Source organism: Carassius carassius, chromosome 44, assembly GCF_963082965.1.
Source record: "Carassius carassius chromosome 44, fCarCar2.1, whole genome shotgun sequence".
Classification (NCBI taxonomy): Eukaryota; Metazoa; Chordata; class Actinopteri; order Cypriniformes; family Cyprinidae; genus Carassius; species Carassius carassius.
The window spans coordinates 19,775,023-19,799,282 of NC_081798.1; the positions used below are offsets into that span (position 1 = coordinate 19,775,023).

At 35.7% G+C, this 24,260-nt stretch overlaps 1 protein-coding gene across 3 annotated transcripts in view; it reads left to right on the top strand.

The window, feature by feature from the left end:
• Positions 1-20,191, top strand: part of fhit (fragile histidine triad diadenosine triphosphatase) — a 321,635-nt gene extending 301,444 nt beyond the window's left edge. For all 3 annotated transcript variants that reach the window (XM_059537563.1, XM_059537561.1, XM_059537562.1), the window contains 2 exons: positions 18,991-19,101; positions 20,093-20,191. In XM_059537563.1, coding sequence (XP_059393546.1) covers positions 18,991-19,092 — 102 coding nt within the window. In that variant the 3' untranslated portion in view covers positions 19,093-19,101; positions 20,093-20,191. The remainder of the gene's footprint in view (positions 1-18,990; positions 19,102-20,092) is intronic.
• The last annotated feature ends 4,069 nt before the right edge of the window (positions 20,192-24,260 follow it).

Below are 24,260 nucleotides of genomic sequence, written 5' to 3' on the forward strand. Positions count from 1 at the left end.
ATTCCGTGTGAATGCGTTGTTGGCAGATTTCCTCATGATGTTTAATTTAGAAATGTCAGTCCCCTTCATATTCATGAGCTGTAGCCAGTGAGAGCTGTGCAGGTACCGTCTGGTTTATTGCGAGTGCTGCCACATGACCTTTCTGACTCCATCACTCGACACAGTGTTACATGTTTACCGCTGCAAGGCATGATGGGAATTCTGAGTGGGCATCGTGAGTGAAAACTCCTGCATCGTGCATACTTGATTTTTATAACACCATATGGAGGATCTTTATGCAAACACGTCTCCTGAATATCCACAAATACATTTTCGCTGTTTATGCTTTGCGTTTTCCCTCATTCTGTTGCCGGCACATATCAGATCTCACCACGGGGTATCCGCGGTCCGTAATAATCTATAATACCATGCTTTTGCACTTCCTTTGCGTTCCGATACATGTCCTGGGAGTCCGATATAATTTGATTTCTCACATGAGTGAATGCTGAGGGTTTGTTTCCACGATTCTCTCTCTTATCGACAGCTTTTGAGGCTCTTGAGTCTCTATTCCAGTGCTGTGATTAAAGGCCTTCTGTTGCTACTCAAACCCCCCTTAAAGATCTGCTCTCCTCTCCTGTAGCATCAATTAAATCCAAAGTGTTTGTGTGTGTGTGTGTGGGAGAGCACTTCTATCCGTGGATATTCTGTGATCCCTTCCCAAGGTTTCTCATCTGTCTGGACATCTGGTGTTTATCCTGAGGTGACTATCATAACGGCTAGTCAGGCATGTTATTAGAGAATTAACGCCCAACTCAAATGTCACTTCTAATAGTGCCGCTTAGTTTTCCTCATAATCATCGTAATTCATGCCAATCTTGGGATTTCGCTCGATTAGAGAGAAATTCTCGGTAATTCATTTGTAGCTGGCAAGGGCACGACTGTTTGGATTAGCTCTCGAGAACGCTGCGTCTGCCAGTCGGGACTCGTATATGGTCTGTCATTGAGGATACTGAGTCGTCCGATGTCCTTTCATGCCTTTTAAATGCCGCTGAAAAGGTTAATGGAAACATTTTGTTCCCTTACGACACTTCAATGACGGTGGCATAAGAGACTTCATCTACATTCCATTCATGTTGAAGATGTTGAGTGGAGAGATTATTCACTTGCTAAATGATGCTCAGTACCTAAATGATGAGTTTGAAACATGTTAGTTTTGGTCATGTATTGGGATCGTGTAAGTGAATTTTGAATTTGTGTGAAAGTGAGTTTATATCAAATTTGAACTGATTTCACTTTTTAAACTGAAATACAATTAAAAGGAATGAATTCATGGTCACAAATACAATATTTCTTTTTAATATACTTAAGAAATGTGGAATATTTGAAATATCATTAATCAAGGACCAAGGCAAACACAAATAATTAATGTAAAAAATGTAAAAAAAACAAAAAAAACAGTACTATTGTGAAATGAAATTGCAATTATATATATATATATATATATATATATATATATATATATATATATATATATATATATATATATATATATATATATATATATATATATATGAAAACAGTTATTTTATTTAAGGTTGATTTGAGAAATATGTCTCATCATTCATAAAACAACGCATTACAGTGAATGAGTAGTCTAAAAAATTCTCTGTTGTATATCTGCAAGTTTCTCTTTCTGTCACTTCCTTGAGAATTCACACTCAGGAAATGTCAGTTTATAACCACTAAATTTTGCCCAGTCACGCAGGCTCCGGAATTTGGTGACAGTGTTGAATTGACAGTGAAATTGAAGAGAAGAGACAAATGAAACAGGCTGTCATTAAACTCTTTTCTCCTCCTTCTGTGAGTCTTTGTCCAATGGAGGTGTTCGGTGCGTTCTGGGAGAAAGGGAAGATGAGAGAAAGGCAGGAGACATGTTGTCATGCTGAGTAATTAGTCTCCGTTGGGCAAGAAAGCGTCTGGATGTTGTGACACACACCAGATTGTCCTCTAGTCCACTGAGATACCCTGTCATCAGCCTGTGGGCCTGTCCAGGGATGACACACACACACACACACACACACACACGTTTTTTTTTTTACTTTAGAAGGTTTGGCTGCCATCCAGTGCACAGCACACACACTGTATTTGAGGTAAAAATCTATGATTTACTTCACCCAAAAATGAAAACTGCCTTTGCTCATTCCAAAGCAGTATGTCCTCTCTCTCTCTCTCGCTCTCTCTCTCTCTCCCTCTCTCTCTCTCTCTCTCTAGTCAATGATATTGTGCATGAGGACTCTGTCTTTCGAGCTTCTATAAATCACTATAGAAGTATCTCAAAAGTAGTCTATTTAACGCAATTGAATTTGAGGTCCTTGTTCATTGGTAATTTTGACCTTCGGTAAGCTGTTAATTAACCAGTGTTTCCCATACAATGGTGTAACTTATACTAAACTGCCATAATACCAATGTGATCTTATGAATATTTGTGCTTCTACCAAACATGCATTTACTTGCATTTGCATATAGACACTGAAACGTACAATATTGATGCATGGACAAAATCAAAAATGTCAAATATTTACATTTGAACAACTTTACAGACTTCCAAATGAATCCTTATTGAAATCGTGGCACTAACATTTTGCTAATATGTTATTAAGTTGGCATATCTATGCCTTTGTTTTCAACTGAATTTATTAAACATAGTTAACTCATTTACTTAATATGAAATAACAGTTTGCCATGGGACACAAAAGGAGCTTTCTCAGTCATGCTGTGTCTGACAATAGAACCATAAAATACACTGCAACATACAATCACAAGCGTAATTAATTTTATTTGTGCGCTATAATCCAAATCTTCAGAAACCTATACGATTACTATTCATTAAAAGTGTTCTTTTCTCTCTTCTATGGTCTGAGAAATGGCTGCAGTTCTTTCACTGTCCATCAGCAGTTGTCAAGAGAAATAAAAACACTGTCACTTTCTATTGGTGTGCTTTTGATTGCTTTGACAAGGAGGTTTCAGCCCTATAATTGCAAATGTTCTTTTAATTACCTGCGATCGGCAAGCAACCAATGATGCCGATAATGAGATGAGACGTGTTAAGTCTGAAAACCAACAGTCGTGGTGAGAAGCAGCCCTGAGGGGCCAAATGAGGTACGCTGCTGTCTGTCAGTATAATCCAGTCCCTCTGATAGGTGGCTTTACTGTGAAGGGAAATGGCACTTTGTCACAGTGTTGTGAGAAGGAAATCATTACTGTTAACACAAGAAAAGAAGAAACAGAAAATGAGTGAGGGCGAGAGAGCATCTGAAGGCTAAAGGTTACTCGAGAGAGGAACAAAGCTAATAAAGAATGAGAAATGGGACGGATAAAAAGGAAGGTCAGTTTTCCGATAAAGGTTCAGCCTCGTTGTCTTGTCAGCGCAGAGCCTGTGGATTTCTAATCCAGACGCGAACTTAATCCTAAACCTTGGCAGCACACGTCAAAAACATTTTAAAAGACGCTTGTTATTTCATACAAACAGAACAGCTATATCCTCACATTCGTGGGAAATAAAATTCACCATTTGTTGTTTAAGCTGGCTTCACAAATTTTTTTTCAGATTTGCTCATTTATTGCTTAGTTTTACTAAGTAGTTTCGAGGCTAATTTTGCTAAGCAGTTAAGTAAAAGGTGCAATATATAATATTGACAGCTAGTGGTTGAAACTGCTACTGCAGTCCATATTCAAAATATGGAAGATAGATGTCTCTCCTTGGGTTGCCAGATTGAGCACATGCACCAGGAAAAAGTGCAAATGATAATGAAAGGCAGTGAGCCTTACACTGTAAGCTGATTATTATTATTATTCTTTTTCTCTCTGTTTTGGTCACACAGCTTTTTAGTAGAATGCCGAGGGTTTTTAGTTTTTTGTTTGCTGGCTTCCATGGATTCTGTAAACAGTGTTTTCTATCAACTGGCAACCTGGGGTGACAAAATCCTATTGGTTAAATTGACAGTTGGTGAAATTAAACACAGAAACAAAAACAGACCTTCTGACACAGTACACACATTTCTTTCGGAGAAACATATACGTTAACTTGGCATGTTTCCTAAACATCTGCAAACATATTATTGCATTTTTATGCTTTACCAAAGTTGAAAAATTATATACAGCACCGTTAAGTGTTCAGAGTGGTTGCTAGGGTGTTACTTGGCGGTTGATATTTTGAGTCAACATCTTTCCCAGCATTTTGCAATCAGTTGCTAAGGTGTGGGAGTTTGTGTTGGGAGTAATTTTGAGGAGATAACTTAGTATAATTTGCTAATCAGCTTCTTTTTACCTTCTTTTTATTTATTTATTATTATTATTTTTATTATTATTATTATTATTATCCCCTTTTGAAGAGAGAGTGCGAGAGATTCTAAGACGGTTGGCTGGTTTTAGCAGATCTTCAGCCTGGTCATAATCTGATTGGTTGGTCTTAGCTGGTTTAGGCTGGTCTCCCAGTCTGGCCAAGTTGGTGTTCAGGCAGTTTTAGCTGACTGTTCAGCTGGTCTCCCAGCCTGACCAGTTAAGACCAGCCTGACCAGCTAAAGAAGTCACCAAAACACCTCTAAAACAAGCTATGATCGGCCTGGAAGACCAGCTGAAACCAACCAACCACCTTAGGCTTTGGTTTTCCCCTGCAGGGGTTGCTGGGATGTTATGAATTGTTGCTAGGGTGTTGCTGGCTCGCCCAACATTAAGCAAACCTAAGCCTCTTTGATATTCCATCTTGGTTAAACCAATTTCTTTAAATACAAGCAAATTGTATTCCTGGGGCCGGATTCAAGAAACATTCTTAAGAATAAAATTCTTCCTAACTGCCAATTTCTTCTTATTTTCTAACTTAAGAAAAAAGATAAGAATATTTCGTATTCCCAAAAAAATCTTCTTAAGAATGTTCTTATCTTTTTTTCTTAAGATTGTTCTTAAGACAAAACCTAAGAAGAATTTAAATTCTTGAAAAGAATCTTCTTAAAAATCAACGTAAATAACTTCTTAAATTTAGGACAGCCCCAGACTTGTCTTAAATCCCAAACAATAATAATTATTTAATGAATTTATTGGTTTATTTCACATTGATTGTTATATTTACACATTACAATAAAAGCTACATATAATACATAGGAGGACTACGGATGTGCACGAGTTTTCTGAAGGGACAGCGATGACTGTTAATGTAAACATGATCGCTCATGTGAGCCTGTGTGTGGCGCTGCTTTTTGCTGACTTCAAAACTCATTAGCAACTCTAAAACAAGTCAGATAGGGAGCTTTAATTGAACATGTTAATTTGAGCTTATGAATACATAATCTTTGGCAGTATTCAGAGCATATGAATGCACAGGACGCATTTGCTGTAGAAGCGCAGACTCACGTACCGGAAGCATTCACTCAGATGAGAGCGCAAAAACACGGCACAAAATTTAATGAACGTATCGCTGCAGCTTGAGACAGGCTATTTTAAAAGTAACTGTTCAAAAACAGGTTACTTTTAAAAAACACACATTAAAAACGTGAAGCTGAGCTCCAGTCGAAGTCGCGACAAAAATGTACAGTCTATACAATATAAGTATGGTGCGTGCTTATTAGGATTATTAGGGTAATCTACCGGAAGCGCAAGGAGACAATAGTGTGAGTTTAGCAGCGTGTCATGTATTCATTCAAACAACGGCTGTCATTTTCTTCTTAAGAGGAAAAAATTAAGATGTTCTTAAGAATATATTTGAGAACTTATTAAAAAATTTTCAAGAATTGCACTTAAGAACATTCTTACGAACTTCATGGAATTTATCTTAAGAAATGTCTTCATTTATTTCTTAAGAAGATTTTTGTGAATCCGGCCCCTGTTTTCCACCTCTTTTGAAGTCTTGTTGCTTAGTAATAGCATGTGTAACACATAAGACTTTAGTATGAGCAATAGTAATAGTGATGATTGCCTTAGCAAGCAGCAGTAATTAATTAGTTCCCAGACTTTTCCCCCAAGAGATCCTGAAATGGGTTGAGAAAAACGTAATTACAATATGCAGCAGTTTTCTCAAGACCCAAAGTAAATTATTACTCTCTAAAACAAAGGTGACTGGAGCCGTACAGAACAGCCCTCCAACTCAGTGCATTGATTTGCATGTGTGAGAATGTAATTAATCTTGATGGGGCCTTAAGGCTCCGCTCGCCTCAATTCAGGTCAATTACTTCTCTGACATACAAGTATTGACTGTGGCACACACTTGAATAAAGTCACACTCATGAAGTAGAGATAGACCTTTACACAGCACTGCGCCGCAATCACTTTGTGTGCATGTTTGGCCCTGAATAACCATCATAATATATTATCGGCCCCCGCATAACGGAGTTTCTTTCAACTCCCATTTTGCAGTTGCAAGGATATCACAGTGTCACTGCGGGGCTGGCGAAATGCTTATGTAACTGAAATGGTGATAATAGTCATCTGTTTCTCTGTGTCAAAGGGCCCACGCCAGTTCTATTATTCATCTGGTATGGCAAGACGTTTTTTAATCATCCAGATTCTCTTCCTTTCATCAAAAAGGAGAATCCCGAAAAGGATATGAATTAGTAACAAAGATTTTTACGATTCTGTTTGATGGACGTTAATTAAGATTAAAAGTTCCTCATATTTTCCTCTCCTATAATCGCATGACTTCCTTATAATGTTGGCTGGTATTTGAATCATCTACTTTTTTTTTTTTTTTTTTTTTTACGTCTACTATGCGTTGTTATTGTTTGATGGTGCATATGAGAATAGGATTTTTCATCAAACAGTCATCTCAACTTTTCAGGCTCCCAGAGATAAGCTATCATAAATTCTCTTTTGTCAGAGATTATTGTCTGCAGCACTGTCATCATTATTCAGTGTTTACCTTGGAATAACGAAGGAGAAATAATGAGAGAATAAAGGAGTGAGGAAAAACAACTGTTGTGAAATGTTAATGATGTGTCCTTGGGTGTGTTTGTTTTGTGTTGCCGGTGATGAGCTCTTTAGAGCCTGTTACATTCCCTCAGAACAGAGACTTCCACATACGTGACTCGATGTAATTGAATGTGGCACCGTCTGCATTTCAAACCTGTCTCGTCAAAGTTAATCTGCCTCAGACAGAGGCAACCTCTCACAACTACATTAAAAAAGGTAATAATAATAATAAAATGCTCCCACTTTATATCAGGTGGCCTTAACTGTTATACTGTATACTTACATTGAAATTAATAATTTGATAAAATGCATTTATTATGCACGTTTTTCATTTAATTATAAATGAATATATATATGATGTTTATCCTCTTGAAATTGGACTGTTTACACTGGCATGATATTCAGCCTACCATTCTCATGACAATGTTATTTAATTGTTTGAATGAGATGGTAATTTTACAACTTATGACATACAAAATATAATATATGTCATGGATTAGTTCAGTTATGGTTAGGTTTAAGGATTGAGTAAGGGACTTTATGATTGCACTTAATTTCTGTTATCCATATTTGTGCAACACAAATCATACTATATGTTAACTAATTTTCAAGTACAAATGACAAAATTGTTGGACAGCAATTTTTCAGCTACATTAGAATGCATAAGTCACACAATATTTTTTTATGAAGAGCTTGTCATTTGAAGGTTATTTATGACTTTATTTGCAGAAAAAAGCATTTTCTGATTTCTGAAGGTTACTTTCTTTTAAATTAAATGACATGTAAATGGCAGGCCGCTTCTTACAATTTATTTTAGTAAATAATTCATTTAAGGAATTGTTTGATTTGAGTTTGAAGTGACTGTCCTTTTTATTTTTTATTTTTTTTAAGGTTACTTTAGGTTTTTGTGTATTGAAGTGAAAGGCAGTCTCTGAGTCTCTACTCCATTAGAAGGTGAAACTACACAATAGTAGACTTTAAGGAATTGTCTGATTCGTGAAGGTTACTTTGTGGCTTTTTTTTTAACTAAAGCAATAGGCAGTGTTGTCTTTCTACTGCATTAGAAAACAATTTACCATTGTGGATTAAATGAGTCTTTCAGTTTCTAAGGATTACTTTGTATGCATTCAAAATTGATTGATAGTAGTTAATTACATAAAGACCAAGGGAAATGTGACATTATTCAAGAAGTTGTTGTAGCAGCACTGATCTCAGGAGTTATCTGAGGAACTGTTCAGTTAGTTTTCAACATTGGGATCAGTGCTAAACACAGGCATGTTCTGTCTGCTTGAGCGGGTCATGATCTTTCAATGTGCTGTGACACAATGTCAGCAGAGAAGAAAATGGGGTTACATTGGGTTAATCATGTCCAATTTCTCTCATTGTGAGATATCCTTTCTCTGACCTGACTTTGGAGAAGGACTTTGTCTTCCTGATAGATCCAGTTTTAATATAGGGCGTTCAAAGGCTAACACTATAACTGGTTCAGAATTCAGAATTATTATTTATTTTTATTTTTTTGTAGTGAAACATGTGCAGAGTGCAATTTAGTGGATTTGATGACATTTTATCTGTAATGAGTTGGTCTCTTTCTAATTCATGGCCTACTCAGTGAATCAGCACTCATCCTGATTCTGAATGAATGGCCTGAGGTTCACAACTCTGTATAATGACATGGGTATGACACATGTATTACAAGGAGAGGGTGCCTTATGAGGACACAACCCATGTCCCCATTTTTCAAAACGCTTATAAACCATAAAGAATGCGTTTTTTTTTGAGAAAGTAAAAATGAACAAAGTTTCCTGTGAGGGTTAGGTGTAGGTGTAGGGTTGGTGAAGGGCCATAGAATATACAGTTCCTACAGTATAAAAACCAGTACGCCTATGGGATGTCCCCACTTTTCACAAAAACAAACATGTTATTAAAAGTGTATTAAATATATTTAAATATATAATCAATTATTTTTAATACATTTTATTTATTGATAAAAAATGTAATTATTTATATATATATATATATATATATATATATATATATATATATATATATATATATGTGTGTGTGTGTGTGTGTGTGTGTGTGTGTGTGTGTGTGTGTTTGTGTGTGTGTATCCATTAATTCTAAAACACAATCATCAATAAATAAATCATTATAGAAAATGTATTCATATTTATACAGTACATTGTACTTTGTGTGTGTGTGTGTTGATTGATGAATGTTTGTGTCTGGTGTGAATAAGTCTGCAAAATCTATTGTTTCTATTCAAAATTCGGCTTGCAATGATGACTGGTGACTGGTGTGAATAAGCAAATCAGAGTTCTCTATTTCCTTCTGGTATTTTACTTAATGAGCCTACATTACTGCATTTCTCTAGCTTCATCAGTATTGCTGAGAAAACAGATATGCTTTGACAAGTTTTCAACCAAGGGACGTTTTCCTGACAATCTGGGGAATATAACTTCTGCCTGGTAATTACAACACCAGCTGTTGAAATGTATTTACATGCCATTAAAATAGCTTCCATCGGAAGTTACACAGAATGTGTGGCAGAAGTCTGTACAATGTCTCTTTCTTACTTCTCGTCCCGGTGCGGCTGCACTGTGCAGTCAGAGATGTCAGTGTGCAGTGACCATATGAGAAAGAGCCGGTATCCAGGGGGCTGTGAAGAACTTCCAATGTCGCATCGTCCCTGAAAAACAGGAGGAAACATTTGTGATGTTCCTGCTTTTGTCGATGCTGCCAGCTTTGTTAAAAAAAAAAAAAAAAAGGTCCGGTAAAAACAAACTGTCTAACTTATGCTATCTTTGTCTCTTGGTTATGAATTACACACCTCACCTGCCAGCTGAACATTTCTCAGTTGATTATAGATTGAGATAATTTATGAAATATATATGCACGTTTCATGCCCTACACTTTTCTGAGCTCTGAGTGCTGATAATTATGACATGTCATTCATCTAACCAGTGCAGGGGTCCACAATTCATTTCATTGCTGACAACATACTGACATCTCCCTTTATGAAACACTTTTATATATTTTCAAAGAAACATCATATCAAAGGAGGAAACATTTCACTTTCATTCAGCCCTTGTAACATTACAGTTTTCGGTAGCACTTTATTTTATGGTATGTGCACTTCCCTGGTACATACATGGTAAATATCTTGTACCTAGGGGAAAATGAATGGTAACACAAGGTACTTACCTGAAGTGTATGTACATAGAAACGCATTGTGTTTGCGCGTTGTGATTGGCCGAATGACTTCGTGGGACGGAAATGTTATGCATCTTAATATATTGTGAAGCCATGTCCTGCCGGAGCAACGAGACAAAAACATAAAACCCATTATAAACGTGATATATGATCTTCGAGACTATGGAAATCCAGTTCTTCCACATAGATAGAGTAGCAGGCTTTGTGTGGTTAGTTCGTGCAGAAGACAGTTCCAAGTATAGTATTTCCAATAAGGAATGAATCCAGTGCTTAGCAGAAAGGTCATGAGGGGGTTTCCAGCGTTGAACTAGTATTTTCTTTGCCGCAGTCAAAGCTGCAAGACAAAATTTCTGTTCTGTCTTGAGAAAACTGAGAATTATCATTCGTAATAATGTGTCTTATTAGTTACCATATACTGACACTGCCTGTAAGTGACCGTTATTACACACACTTGTTGGTAAGTACTACATATTTGCAACATGTGTACCAAGTACAATATGTGTCTTGTTTTGTTACCACATAATACCACATTTGTCCATACTGTATGTGCTACACATCATTAGTATGTACAGTAATGCGTCTTATTAGTTACCATATATGGATACTGTAAGGACATGCCTGTTTGTACCCACTTGTTCGTAAGTACTACATATTTCCCATGTGTATACATTAGTGAGTACAGTAAAGTATCTAATTAGTTGCCAGTTATGGCTTACTACCTGTAAGTGACGATTATTACCCACATTTGTCTGTATGTACAAACAAATTACTATGCATGTACGACTGTTAAGTACAGCCATGTGTCTTATTTGTTACCATGTACATACACTTCAGGTAAGTACCTTGTGTTACCACTCATTTGCCTGTATGTATATGATATTTTACATGCATGTTCCAGGGAAGTACACATATTGTAAAATAAAGTGCTACCCAGTTTTCTAGTCATTTTTCTGAAGAACTTTTTTAACATTAAGTAACTGTCTGTCACATGTATTTTCTGTTTTTCTATTCCTCATACCTTGACCTAGTTTTCCTTTGTTGCTTGATTAGTCCATTAGTTTCCACCTGTGTTCATTAATTATCTTATTAGTCCATCGATTGGTTTAGTATTTATAGCCCTGCCTTTCCTCTGATTGTCTGTCCTGTCTCTATCATGAAAAGAGGTTGTTTTCTCCTTTTGTCCCTTGTGGATTTTTTAAAGACTGTTTGTTTGATATTTGCCTCCTTCATACTCCTTCAAGCTCTTTTCCCCTGGCAACCCATGAAAAGAACAAACAGCGAAAAAACAACTTACAGGTCATTTATAATATTTGTCAGTGGCACTGTAATGACCTGGAAGTTTTTTTAATTTAATTATATGGTAACACTTTACAAATTGATGAACCTCTGATACTTGCAGCATGATTGTGTGGACATTTCTGACTGACAAAAATGCGGCTAAAAACGCGTGGAAAACGCTAGGCACGCAGCTTTCTCCTTCTTTCCAAAGCGCTCGGGCAGTTGCGGATGCGCCTGGAAAAAACGAGCACGTCGCTTCAATTATGAGCGCGCATACTGCGCGCCTACATTGGAAATAACGAACTTGTGCGCGCAAAAGACGCGATATGTGAACGGCCACTAAAGCAATTTATTTTGAGAGGGCCATGACTCACGTCCCAAAGTCTCAAAATAATAAACTACAAAGGTAACAAAACGGTGCACTCCACTGTGCTGAGCGAGAGCATTGCATTATTTTCTATTAAAGGGTTAAATCTTTTCAAATTGCATTCCTAATAATGTGCAACTTAGCAAGTTTCACAAGGAATGCAGTTAAAGTAAACAGTCTCTCTGAGAGCAGCTCGAAGAGAGGGGCGGGCTCAGCAGAGCTCATTAACATTTAAAGGAAAATGCTACAAAACTGAAGTTTTTGACGGGATTAAAAAAAAGGTTTTTTTTTTTACACTGCCATTGAGAAATTGTAACCAAACTATGTTGCAGACTTTTCATTAAGAAGCTAAAGAATCATTTCAACTTGTGGAAATTCGGCATCTGATGATCCCTTTAAAAATAACAGTGAATAGTGTTCCTATCTATCTATCTATCTATCTATCTATCTATCTATCTATCTATCTATCTATCTATCTATCTATCTATCTATCTATCTATCTATCTATCTGTCTATCTGTCTATCTCTGTCTCTCTATCAGAATTAAATATAATCTGCAAATGATTTCTGACAATCACCCAACCACATTTCTTTGTTCATTTTCTTGTTTCAGCATAATGTGTTGATAACTTCCTGACTTGCTGCACCCCCCCCCCCAAAAAAAAACAAAAATAAAAAATAAATAACAAATGTCCTCAAATGTGCACAGATAAGCACATTTTGTGTAATCAATTATTCAATTTTCCTCCTCTTCCTGAACCGAGAACAAAAGATTGTCCTCTGAAATTCGTTTTGTTCTGCTGTAATTATACGATGACCTTCTGTGTCACGTTCATAAGCTGCTGAATGCGACTCAAGGTCCCGATGTCAAGAGCCAGCCAGATAGTCAAGATGTACCCCCTTTATTGCTTTGCTGTGTTAAATGTCAAGAAGCGGCCACAAAACCCATTATGTTTCCCATTCTGCATTAATGTGTGTCTTTTAATGAGCACATAAATTCATACATTAGCATGGGCCTAAGGGATAGCCTCAACATCTGCCATATGCTTTCTTACACTAGGTGGCAAACTTCATGTGTTTGTAGAAAAGTCACTCCAGTAGTGGGGGATTCGTCCCTCGACAGGACGCTGTATTGAGGATCTTCGCATATGTCTTCAGGGTACATGGGAAAGTGGTTGTTTATACATCTATACAGCTGTGGGTGTGAAGCCATGCAGATCTAACTGGTTCCTGCTAAGATTGAACCGCGATATTCACATGGTCTGAAGAACAGTTTAGTCTTCTGTCTGCTGAAAAGCTGAAGGACCTTGCAGATTTGCCATATAGAGCTGCTTATGGATAAGCAACATATGCTGGATGTTTTAAAGGGATGGTTCAGGCAAAAATTAGATTTTTGTCATCATTCACTCACCCTCAAGTTGTTCCAAACCTGTATAAGTGTGTCTTTCCTCCTTGGGATATGAAACTAGTTATTTTGAAGAATGCTCATTACCAAACAGTTGACGGAAGCCATTGACTTTAGTGATATTTTCCCCAATACTGTTTAAATCAATGGCTAATATTGGTTACCAACATTCTTCTTCTTCTTCAAAATAAATAAATAAATTAATTAATTGATTAATAATAAAAAGTAATAAATTCTATATATATATACAGTACAGACCAAAAGTTTGGACACACCTTCTCATTCAAAGAGTTTTCTTTATTTTCATGACTATGAAAATTGTAGATTCACACTGAAGGCATCAAAACTATGAATTAACACATGTGGAATTATATATGGAATTATATAATTAACAAAAAAGTGTGAAACAACTGAAAATATGTCATATTCTAGGTTCTTCAAAGTAGCCACCTTTTGCTTTGATTACTGCTTTGCACACTCTTGGCATTCTCTTGATGAGCTTCAAGAGGTAGTCACCTGAAATGGTCTTCCAACAGTCTTGAAGGAGTTCCCCGAGAGATGCTTAGCACTTGTTGGCCCTTTTGCCTTCTGTCTGCGGTCCAGCTCACCCCTAAACCATCTCGATTGGGTTCAGATCCGGTGACTGTGGAGGCCAGGTCATCTGGTGCAGCACCCCATCACTCTCCTTCTTGGTCAAATAGCCCTTGATGCCTTCAGTGTGACTCTACAATTTTCATAGTCATGAAAATAAAGAAAACTCTTTGAATGAGAAGGTGTGTCCAAACTTTTGGTCTGTACTGGTCTGTAATTTATATGACACCCATATAAAATAAACTTTGTTTGTGGTATATTTATTAATTTGTTTTACACAATAATCAGATAATTAAATTCAGCAGCATTCTTCAATTCAAAGAGGTTTTTTTTCCTATCTAATCCTTTCATTATTTGAATTTGTGATCAAAAAGGACTTTGCTAATTGGCAAATCATTTTCAAAGATGAAAGACATTTCTTTGCTTTGAGATATTCACCACATTAATATCATTAAAGATCTTAATTTGAATGGCTTTATAGGTGAAATATGGAATGTTTTTGAAGTAATAAAGTACAGGATGATGCCTCAAATCATATCACTTTTGAGAGCTGTGCTGTTACTTTTGGAAGTATTGATTTATTTGATTGAATTTCCATCTGCCGAACAATAAAATAGTGAAAGATCCCACAGACTTGCAGTGAAGGTAATAAATGGGGAATACATTCAAAAAATATTTAGGCCCAAGTATAGGATTTATCTTTTTGAGTTTCATATAAAATTTTCATCCATTTGGATTGCACAGTTTTAACATAAACCAATTAACTTTATATTTTATTTATACTATATTTATGTGATATTATATATTTATATAAACTGTAATAAACTTGCTTATTTTTCAGTCATATGTAAATGAAACAGTTACGATTTCTGTAGCAGTACTAATAACCTGAATGTTTTAAATACACAATAAACAGGTTTTTCATCAATAAATCCAGTTTAATTAAATTTCATACATTTTAACCAATTGAATATGAAAACATTATTTTAGAAAATTTTTTCTGGGGGGGGGGCTGAATACATTTATTTTCACAATCAATAGATTTATGCTGATTCAAAGTCATTTTAATACATGCATTTAGCAAATAGGATCATTTTAATGAAAAATTTTAACAAATGCAAATAGATAATAAACTATTTATTTATTTATTTTACTTATTTAATATACACCTGTTTATCAGCTTGCTTGTGTTAAAATTTTTAAAAGCATAAATCTTAAATTATACCTAATATAATATATTTGGAGCATATCATAAGTGTGGGTTATTTTGACTTGGGCCGTAAAGACTATAAATACCAAGAAAACCTCACAAAGCACATTAGCTACATCAGGGTAACACCCTGACAACCATCTACACAAAGTCTTCAGTGATTGTAAACATTCAGCATTTATGTTTGGTCCCATAGCCAGTGTCATTTTAAGGAAAAACTGTTAGGTGAGGCTGATATAGTGCAATTTGTGATTGGAGAGTCTGTCCCCAGGCAGTCGGGGCGACTCCAGCTCTGATTTGTAAGTATCTCGGCGGAGATGCGCTCTTAGCTTCATGCCTGCTGAACATTCCTCTTTTGCTAGTCTGATGTAGTGGTGCATGTCATCGAACATTTGAGTGGATCCTCCAGTGATGGCGGAGTCACAGAGCTGTGGCAGAAAGTAGAGGATCCATCCACACCGCTCATGTGACAGATTAAGATGGCAATCCTGGAATTTGCTGCCTTTTCAGCATCTGTCTCCCTGTGGAGATTGGACATGATAGAATAATTCTGCTCCATGTTTCTTCGGCTGGAGGCTATTAGGCCATATTTCAAGCCCCCGTCAAATGGCTCAAGATCATGTTGGAGCAGTACATATCAAACTGATTAGTGTAATATGAGTCATGATTTTATTTGATTTATTTATTTAAATGTGTCATTTCCTGTCTGTGTACTATACTAACCCTAACCCAATGCTAATTAAATTAAATAGTAATATTTTACAATTAGGTTCAGTTAGCTAATATTATATAGACTGAATTAGCAAACTTTTTAAAAACATTAATTTAATTTAATTTAATATTTTATTATATTACATTAATAATCAATTTAATTCAATTCGATATTAAATCAAATTAAACTGAAACACTTTGCAATTAGGTTCAATTATCTAGCATTAGTTAATGTATTATATCATGGATAACAACAAGAATTTTTACAACATTAGTCAATCAAAGTTAATGTTTATTTATTATTACATAAGTGTTTATTGTTCATTCATGTTTGTTAGTGATATATTAATTAATGTTGTTTTACACATCATAAAACTATATATTAGTACATGCAAAATAAACGTATATCCAAACTATATACTAAAATAATATTATAATTAACAGGGTTAAATTATCTAACTTTAGTTAGCACACTAGATTATTATTATTATTATTGTTATTATTATTATTATTATTATTTTATTTATGTATTACATTTATTAACATAGGAGTTAAAGTTATATATATATATATATATATATATATATATATATATATTAAATATAAATATATTAAATATAAATATAAAAGTATAACTATGTTATTGTTTGTCGTTAATTCATATACATTAATGATATATAACCTAATACTATATTACCTAAAAAAAATGTAGAATAAACATATAACCTAACTAAATGTTAATAATATGATATGTTATTATAAATTTATTTTATTTAGTTTTTTACTGCCATTTAGTTGGTCGAAATAACCAATTGCCAGAACCCTTCTAAAATCTTCAAACCAGACTGGGAGATCACATTAGACCAAGTTTCTTTAAGTGATTTTTTTATTTTTATTTTTATTTTTACCACATTGGTAAGTTAAGAAAGAGCTCATCTCACACTATATGTATATATGTATGTAAATGAAGTTGTATTGTAAACCAGTGGTTAAATGTTGCAAAGTAATGCTATTTGCGAAACAAATGTACTTCTTAACTGATCCTTACATGTGTTACATGATCTAGTCTGAATTTCCTGCTCACAGCAGCTGTGCTCTTTTCCAGGAACTTCCCTCCCCTCTGTTCTCTGCTCTCGGCAAAAATGTGATACTGACAAGCATCTACTCTTGAAGTGTCGCTCTGAATCACTCAGATCCGAGAAACGCTTTTCCGTTTAGCTTTACATGCTCTGAAAACAAATAAGAAAGTACATTCCTCCCCCATCCGAAACGCTTCTCCACCCCAAAGTTCATCTTATGGACAGACTGAGATAACCTCAAGGGCAACCGCAGGGAGCTGGGATGTCGTTTGATGAAAAAAAAAAAAAAAAAACGACTTCTTAGCTCGCACTCTGTTTGTCTTTAAGATGGAGAACAAATGCAGACAAGCAGAGAGCATCCATATGATAAGTGACTCTGACACACTCGGCTTTGTTTGTATTCTCAAACAAGGCCTATGGCAGCTTAACCATATACAACAATGATGTGGTTTTTTGTTTGCTTTTTTCTCCCAGGGTACTACTTGGGATTTTCAAATGACTTTAGACGAAACTGTGGGAATTGTATCAATTTTCTCCAACGCACCTTTTCTATCAACTGACATCTAATGCAGATGTCTAGAATGTAGAATTTTAAATGTTTAGATTATTCCAAATTGTAATCTGGGGATAGTTTATTAGTAGATGCAAATTTTTTTAACGGTAACATCCACAGTCAATGATGACATGTAATTCAATGTGACTATATGTCAGGCATATTTAACCCCCTATTTTTGTAGCGCTGTCACACCTAATATGAGTAAGAATCCAACAAGCCCTTTTTTTCCTGAACATTTTCACCTTTTTTTATTGCATTTTTTTTTAAGGCAAGGCACTACAGATAAAACCCTATATATATATATATATGCAAATTAGTGCTTTTTTAATTAGATAAAGCCACACTGACGTATCTAAACATAACGTCTTTTAACGATTTTAATTTATTAACCTTCTGTCCATTAAAAAAAAACACATTCATCTGTTGTGTCTTGTCATAATTCAATTTATAAAATACATGGAAATAGGTATATGTATTTGTTTATTAAACACTTCACTGGAATAAATCAGGGGACTGGTTGTTTATTTTGCAAAAATGGCAGGCTGACTGTACATTGTCCCTTGAATATATAATTATTTAATCAGAATACATGCAGATGTTTGAATAGCTGTGAAAAAAAAACAAAAAACACAAAGATACACTCATTGTGTAGTTCTGGGATCCAACATGGGCTAACTGAGTTAGGCGAATCTGCCAAACCTTGATCCCTTGGTATTTCTCTATCTTCCTATCCGAGGAGTATTAAAGGACAAAAAGAGAACAGAGAGTAAAGAAAAAAATTAATCTCAAGCACTCCAGAGCTCTTATGAAGAGCTCAAAGCTAAAAGGCCTGTTACCTCTTCACATAACTGGAGTGTTGTGGGCTTGAGAGCTTTTGTATTTAAGACTATGAGACTTAAATAAAGTGAGGTCAGCAGCTGTGGATTACATTCAAACTGTTTTCCATTTGGACTGAAATGGTATGAGCTGTAGTCGTTAGTCGTGAACAGTTTGATCTCCCTATATATACTCCAAAAACCATTTGAAAATCAAACACGCTTTTAGAGCCTGGTGATTCTTCAATCAGGGCCATTTTTGATTACTAGAAATCTTGGAAAATGAGTCTTTTCAAACTGTTCTAAATTCATGGCTCAGATCAGCCAAATGTATTTGGTGTCATTTTTTGGATTTAAACCCTTGTGTGTGTTGGTAATGAAGTTTCTCACTTTTTGCTAGGATATATAAGAATACACTGTGTACATTAATATCATTAATATCACTAATTTTGTGAAATACACATAATAAATTGAGCTCAGATCATGATGTAAAACACTGGAAATTCCCATTTGACCTTCTGCAGTATTATATACATTTAGCATATGCACATGCAACAGTACAGAATAAAATCATTATGTGTATGGCAAGTCCCCATAAAACACTGAAACTCAACATTGATATAATAAAACCTAATATGGAATTAATAACTTAAGATACTCTTAATGAGAACTTTGCCGAATGTTGAATACTTGGGGTCAGAGGTTCACCACAGACACTGACCTGAATGTTGGAGGAAATATGAAAACAGTGCTGCCTGACAAGCACTGTTATAACTATGGGGCATACAAATTCAGGGCTCTTTTGTTTTATTTTTTTGTTTTTCAGCTCCAGAAACATGATCGGGAAAATGAGGATGTTCCTTCCAAATGGAGATCAGAAGAGGAGATGGCCAAAGAGGCGACAGAATTACACAGCCTCTTCAACTAGCTTCTTTAGGTAACCATGTGTTATTAAGGATATAGGATTATGTTATATAGGATTATAACAACCCCTAACTACACCAGAGGCAGATTTCTTGTTATATTCAACAAATTGATTAAGAAAAATATATATGTATTATTCACCAGATGAAGTTAGAGATGTAATATATGCTCACAGTGATCTGAAGTGGAATGTTTCCATATTTTCCTTGGCATGTGTTCACTCTAATTTGGGACACTTGATGATTATGTCATCAAAATAAATTACATGATATACGTTAAAACTGAGGATAAAAAATATGGATGTATTGTCAGTGGTGACACTTTTAGACACTAGGGGCCTCATTTATAAAGTGTGTGTACTGTACACACAGATTTGCTCTTAAAGTGTACATAAGCTTAAATCCAAGCCAATGCTCATATTTGCGCTAAGTGTCTTTGACGTGAAAAAGTGTTTGGCATCACATCAAGATCTGAGCAGATGTACACACTTTTTCTTGTCAGACTACTGCAGGTTTTTGAAAGTGTACGCTGTTCCTGCAGCTCGCTGTTCTAAATTAAAGTATTTGGACGACGACTGGTGATATTTTCTATGTTAATGACCTAAATTAGAAGTTGCTTACAAGGCATAAAGCTGAAACCATTCAGTTGCGAGCAAGTTCAAGATCAATTGCGATTCATAGATTTCACATCTGAAAGAGAGGCGCATGTGCGTTTTCTGTGCGTACGTTCATTCTATGAATCACATCATATTTGAGAGATCAAATTTAGGATGGATTCTGTGCAATATTTTATAAACAAGGCCCTAGAACACAACACTACTGCCAATGGAGGAGAAAAGGGTATGAACATAAATTATTGCCAATAGTTTGAAGAGCTAGTTTGTCAATCAATCACTCAATAAACCTACCATCCAACCAGTCAGATTCTTCCCTTTATATGCATTTTCTATAACATGTTTTGCAGAGGTTAATATATTCATCCTTTATTTATTTAATTTTTTTCAGCCAGGGGTGGAAGACCTACAGATGGAGGTCCTCAACAAGTTGATAAATGTTCTTATCTATCTCTTTGACCGCTTATTGAAATAAAAAATGTTGTTTATGTATGCATTGCTTTTTTCCTTCTTATATAAACTAAATACGTCTTTTAGTTTAAAGTAAAGAAGCTCTCTTAGTTTAAAGTGTTTAGCTGGTTGTATGACGTAGGCCGAAAAGTACAAAAAGTATTAGTAAATCTCTACAGAGCCACAAGCCCATTTATCGAGGCATTATCAGCCTCTTTCTGTAAATGGGCTAAAATAGGATTTGACGCAAAGGTCAAGCTGCAGTGTATGAACAGTATGATGTCTGCTATTCTATATATTAAATTTGAACAAATTTTGTGCTTGTAAGCACAAAACTAAAAACGTTTAACCGCTCTGCTTGCATGAGTCCCAAGCTTTTACAGATGTCTCTACAGCTAATGAAACAACATCAGTTTGACACAGATTTAGGTCTTGATGCCTGAATTGCCAGAAACTGATTTTATTGCAGTCTATTTATGCAAATATTGAAAGCTGGCATGGCAAGCTGAAGTAACCTTAATGGAGTATCTAGAATAATAATTTAAAATCAACAGAGATGTTACCTTTGTGACAAATCAGCAGTTATTGTTGGATTGTGCCATTAGTTACCCTACTCGCAGTCCCGGCACTGGAAATTATTATGAGTTTTATCATTTTATCAATGTGGAAATAAAATGGTCTTGACTGGCCCTTTACTCATCTTGAAAAGGAAATACAATTCTGACAGGGTAATGTGTACCAGCCCATAGCCTTTTTTAGAGTAATCAAGTTGTAAAAAGGCCCATGAATTTTAAACAATATCATTATCCACAAGGGATTCCTTTAAGAAATGTGTATAATGGAGGAGTTTGAATGGAGGAGGAAGCTATCACAACTTGCAAAACAGAAACGAACATTCACCTAGTTTATAACAGCAACACGAAAGCCACACATTACCCATGAAGTTTGTCATCAATGTAAAGGGGCTTATGTCTCTGCTAAAATTGCAGGTTAAGTTGGATTTAACTGATTTAAGGTAGTTTTACATGGGTTCCCAAAACATTGAAAACATAATTTGGGTCAAAATGCCTCCCAAGGTGCAAAAGTTTCAAAAAAAAAAAAACAGGATAAAGCTAGCTAACATTCTTCATCTTGAGATTGTTTATTAATTCTGTTACATAATATTATTATAACATGATGTCCCTGAACCATGATACTAATAGCCGTTAAAAAGTGCAGCATCAGGTTCAAATCAAAATATCAATCTAGATTGCATGTAAGGCTGCGTTTACACTTGGCATTAACATGCGATCGCCGTGATCATCAGTCAGTCAGAACATGGTGCATTTACACTTGGCAATATCAACTGACTTTTCTATCTGGATAACCAATCGGATCGGTTTTACCCGCAAAATATTTAAATAAGTCTGCAGAGAATGGCCTGGAGCAAAGTCAACCTGAAGCAGTGGGTTTTCTTTTGTAAAGCATTTTCATATGGTTGTTATGTAATGATTTGTTTTTTAATTGAGTTAGCCTTAAAGGTACAATTTGTAAGATATTTGCAGTAAAATATCCAAAAACCACTAGGCTAGTGTTATATATTTTGTCCAGCTGATTACTAACAATATCTCTAATGTTTTCAACTACTTGTAAATCATGAGAAAATTCCCATTCTAAACAGTGACATGGGGCAGTGCAGTCACCTGTCAATGAAGTTAATTACCCTTTGTTACCATCATTACTGACGTAGAAACCACAAGACAACAGTGTCGTGGACAAATGCAGAAGGAGTGTCTAGCGTCCAGCAAACCAATAGCTTGCTTCAAGCAGTTCCTTATTTACTTCTTCTTGCACGTTTTATGGTGGATTGTGTTCCTTATTTATGGAACATAATTACTGTTTACCGTCTGCCGCTGGTTCTGTCAACAAGGACAGCTCCCGTAAACGTAAGCATACGGGCCAACCAAATGACCCAAGAAGAGTTTGGGACAAGAGGAGAGAAAGAGCGAGGATCAATAACGGTGTTGCATTTTCTAGATGGAGAGAGCTTCGCGACAAACTTCAACTAGAAAGAGATGCCGATCTCGCTTGTGTTTTACTCGTCAGGTGAGTTGTTTTGATTCGTATCTTTACAGAAAACGTATGATATTATAACGATCAACAAGATTAGTATTATTGGGCATACACGCCAAACGCGGGGCATCGCGTCTCTAGACCCATGGGAGGACGCGTCTGATCCATAGTCTGATCGCGTCTTTGCATTGACTTTGTATGTAATCTACTCACGCAAATCGTTGAACTCGCGTTTGCTATGTATGCCCAATTATTAAACTAAGAAAGGCTCTGAAAGACCTGACCGAGGAGGCAGAGCAGGGAAGCTTTTGGCTTTGGTTAAGAAGGAAGGACCAGGCGTGGGGAAAGCATGGTTCCTAGGGCTAGCTGCAGGGGGCGGCAGGGAGACGTCCCTGTCGTTGCTTCACCAGCGTGAGATGTTCCGGGATTAATGGAGCAAAACATCAATGAAGGGTGGCTCCCGGCTAATGACCCTGCAGCTACCCGCAATGGCACCATCGGAGGTGCAACAAGCAGAAATGCTTAGCAGGCACTCACTTGCCTGTGCTACTATCTATCTATCTATCTATCTATCTATCTATCTATCTATCTATCTATATATATATATATATATATATATATATATATATATATATATATATATATATATATATATATATATTATAATGTTAATTTGTCAATACATCCCCTTATTTAAAAGTAAAGGTATGCTGCAAATTATTTCAGATATCATTCAAGTTAGTTGCTTTAATTTGCCAATGATAATCAAAGTATGGAAGTACTATATGTTGCAGGAAGCATTTCAGCTCAGGTCCTCAGAGATGAAAGAGCCTTATAACGTCTCTACAAGAGACTTTTCTCTGATCCTTTTTACAAGGTTTTGCAGGCCTTTACCTAGAGTCCCACACAGAATGAGATATTCATCAAACATTTCCTTCAGCAGTTTTCTCAAAAATCTATCCCTTTTGAATCCCATTCCCTTCGTCTCAAACGTCCAGGCTGAAAGTGTGAAAGAGTGACTGGGTTGGACATGAACACAGAGCATAAGGCTTTTTTGGAGTTGCGTCTAGCGTGCTAAATGATAAGCTTGTGTGGGAGATGCTGGTTTGATTTCTGTTCATGTCAGTCCATGATTTCATGTCACTTTTATTTTATTAAAGTGATAAAAGACTCCGAATTAAACAAAAAGAAGGGCTTTTAACAAGAATGTTAGCACTACATCTGATAATTCCAGTAAGTTAGCTGTGACACTGCTGAAAGATACATGTCATGCAGAAGAAGGTGGTCTAGATGATCCAACCAAATGTGTTACATCATAGAATGTAAAAATGGACAACGCATCTCCACTTCCTTCTTTCCACTTCCTTAGTCTCTGTTCTGATGGAGCACGTTTATATGTTTTGGAAGAGGCATGGCTTTGTAAAGTGATTATGCAGGGATTGGGTGGGGATCTTGCTTTCGCTAGCCTTTACAAAATCACCTACCCTACGTTTAACATATTCAACAAGATGCCTAGCAGCTGATTTTTCAACCATCCTGAGATGTTATGTTGGTTTTATCTGCTTTAAACTTAGCTGGTCTCCTAGCCAAGCCAAGCTAGTTTTCAGTGGTCAGCCAGGTGACATAAACTGATCAGCTAATCAGAACTTCTCTAAAACTTTTCTAGTCATCATTAAAATGACCAGCTATTATACCACACTAGGCAACCTAAGACTAAGCTAAAACCTTTTTAAAAATGAGATTTGCATTTAGTCATTTAACAGAAGCTTTTATCCAAAGCGACTTTCAAATGAGGACAATAGAAACAATCAAAATCAACAAAATAGCAATGACACACAAGTGCTATAACAAGTGTCAGTTAGCTTAACATAGTACACATAACAAGTTTATTTTTTTATTATATAATAAATGAAAATAAAATGGATATAATTGGAAAAAAATAGAGCAAGCTAATGTTAGAAGACTTTTTTTGCTTTTGTTAATTGTATAATAAATAATAAGAAAAGAAACATATAGAAGCAGTTAACAAGCAGTTAGTAAAATAAATAGGGTGTAAG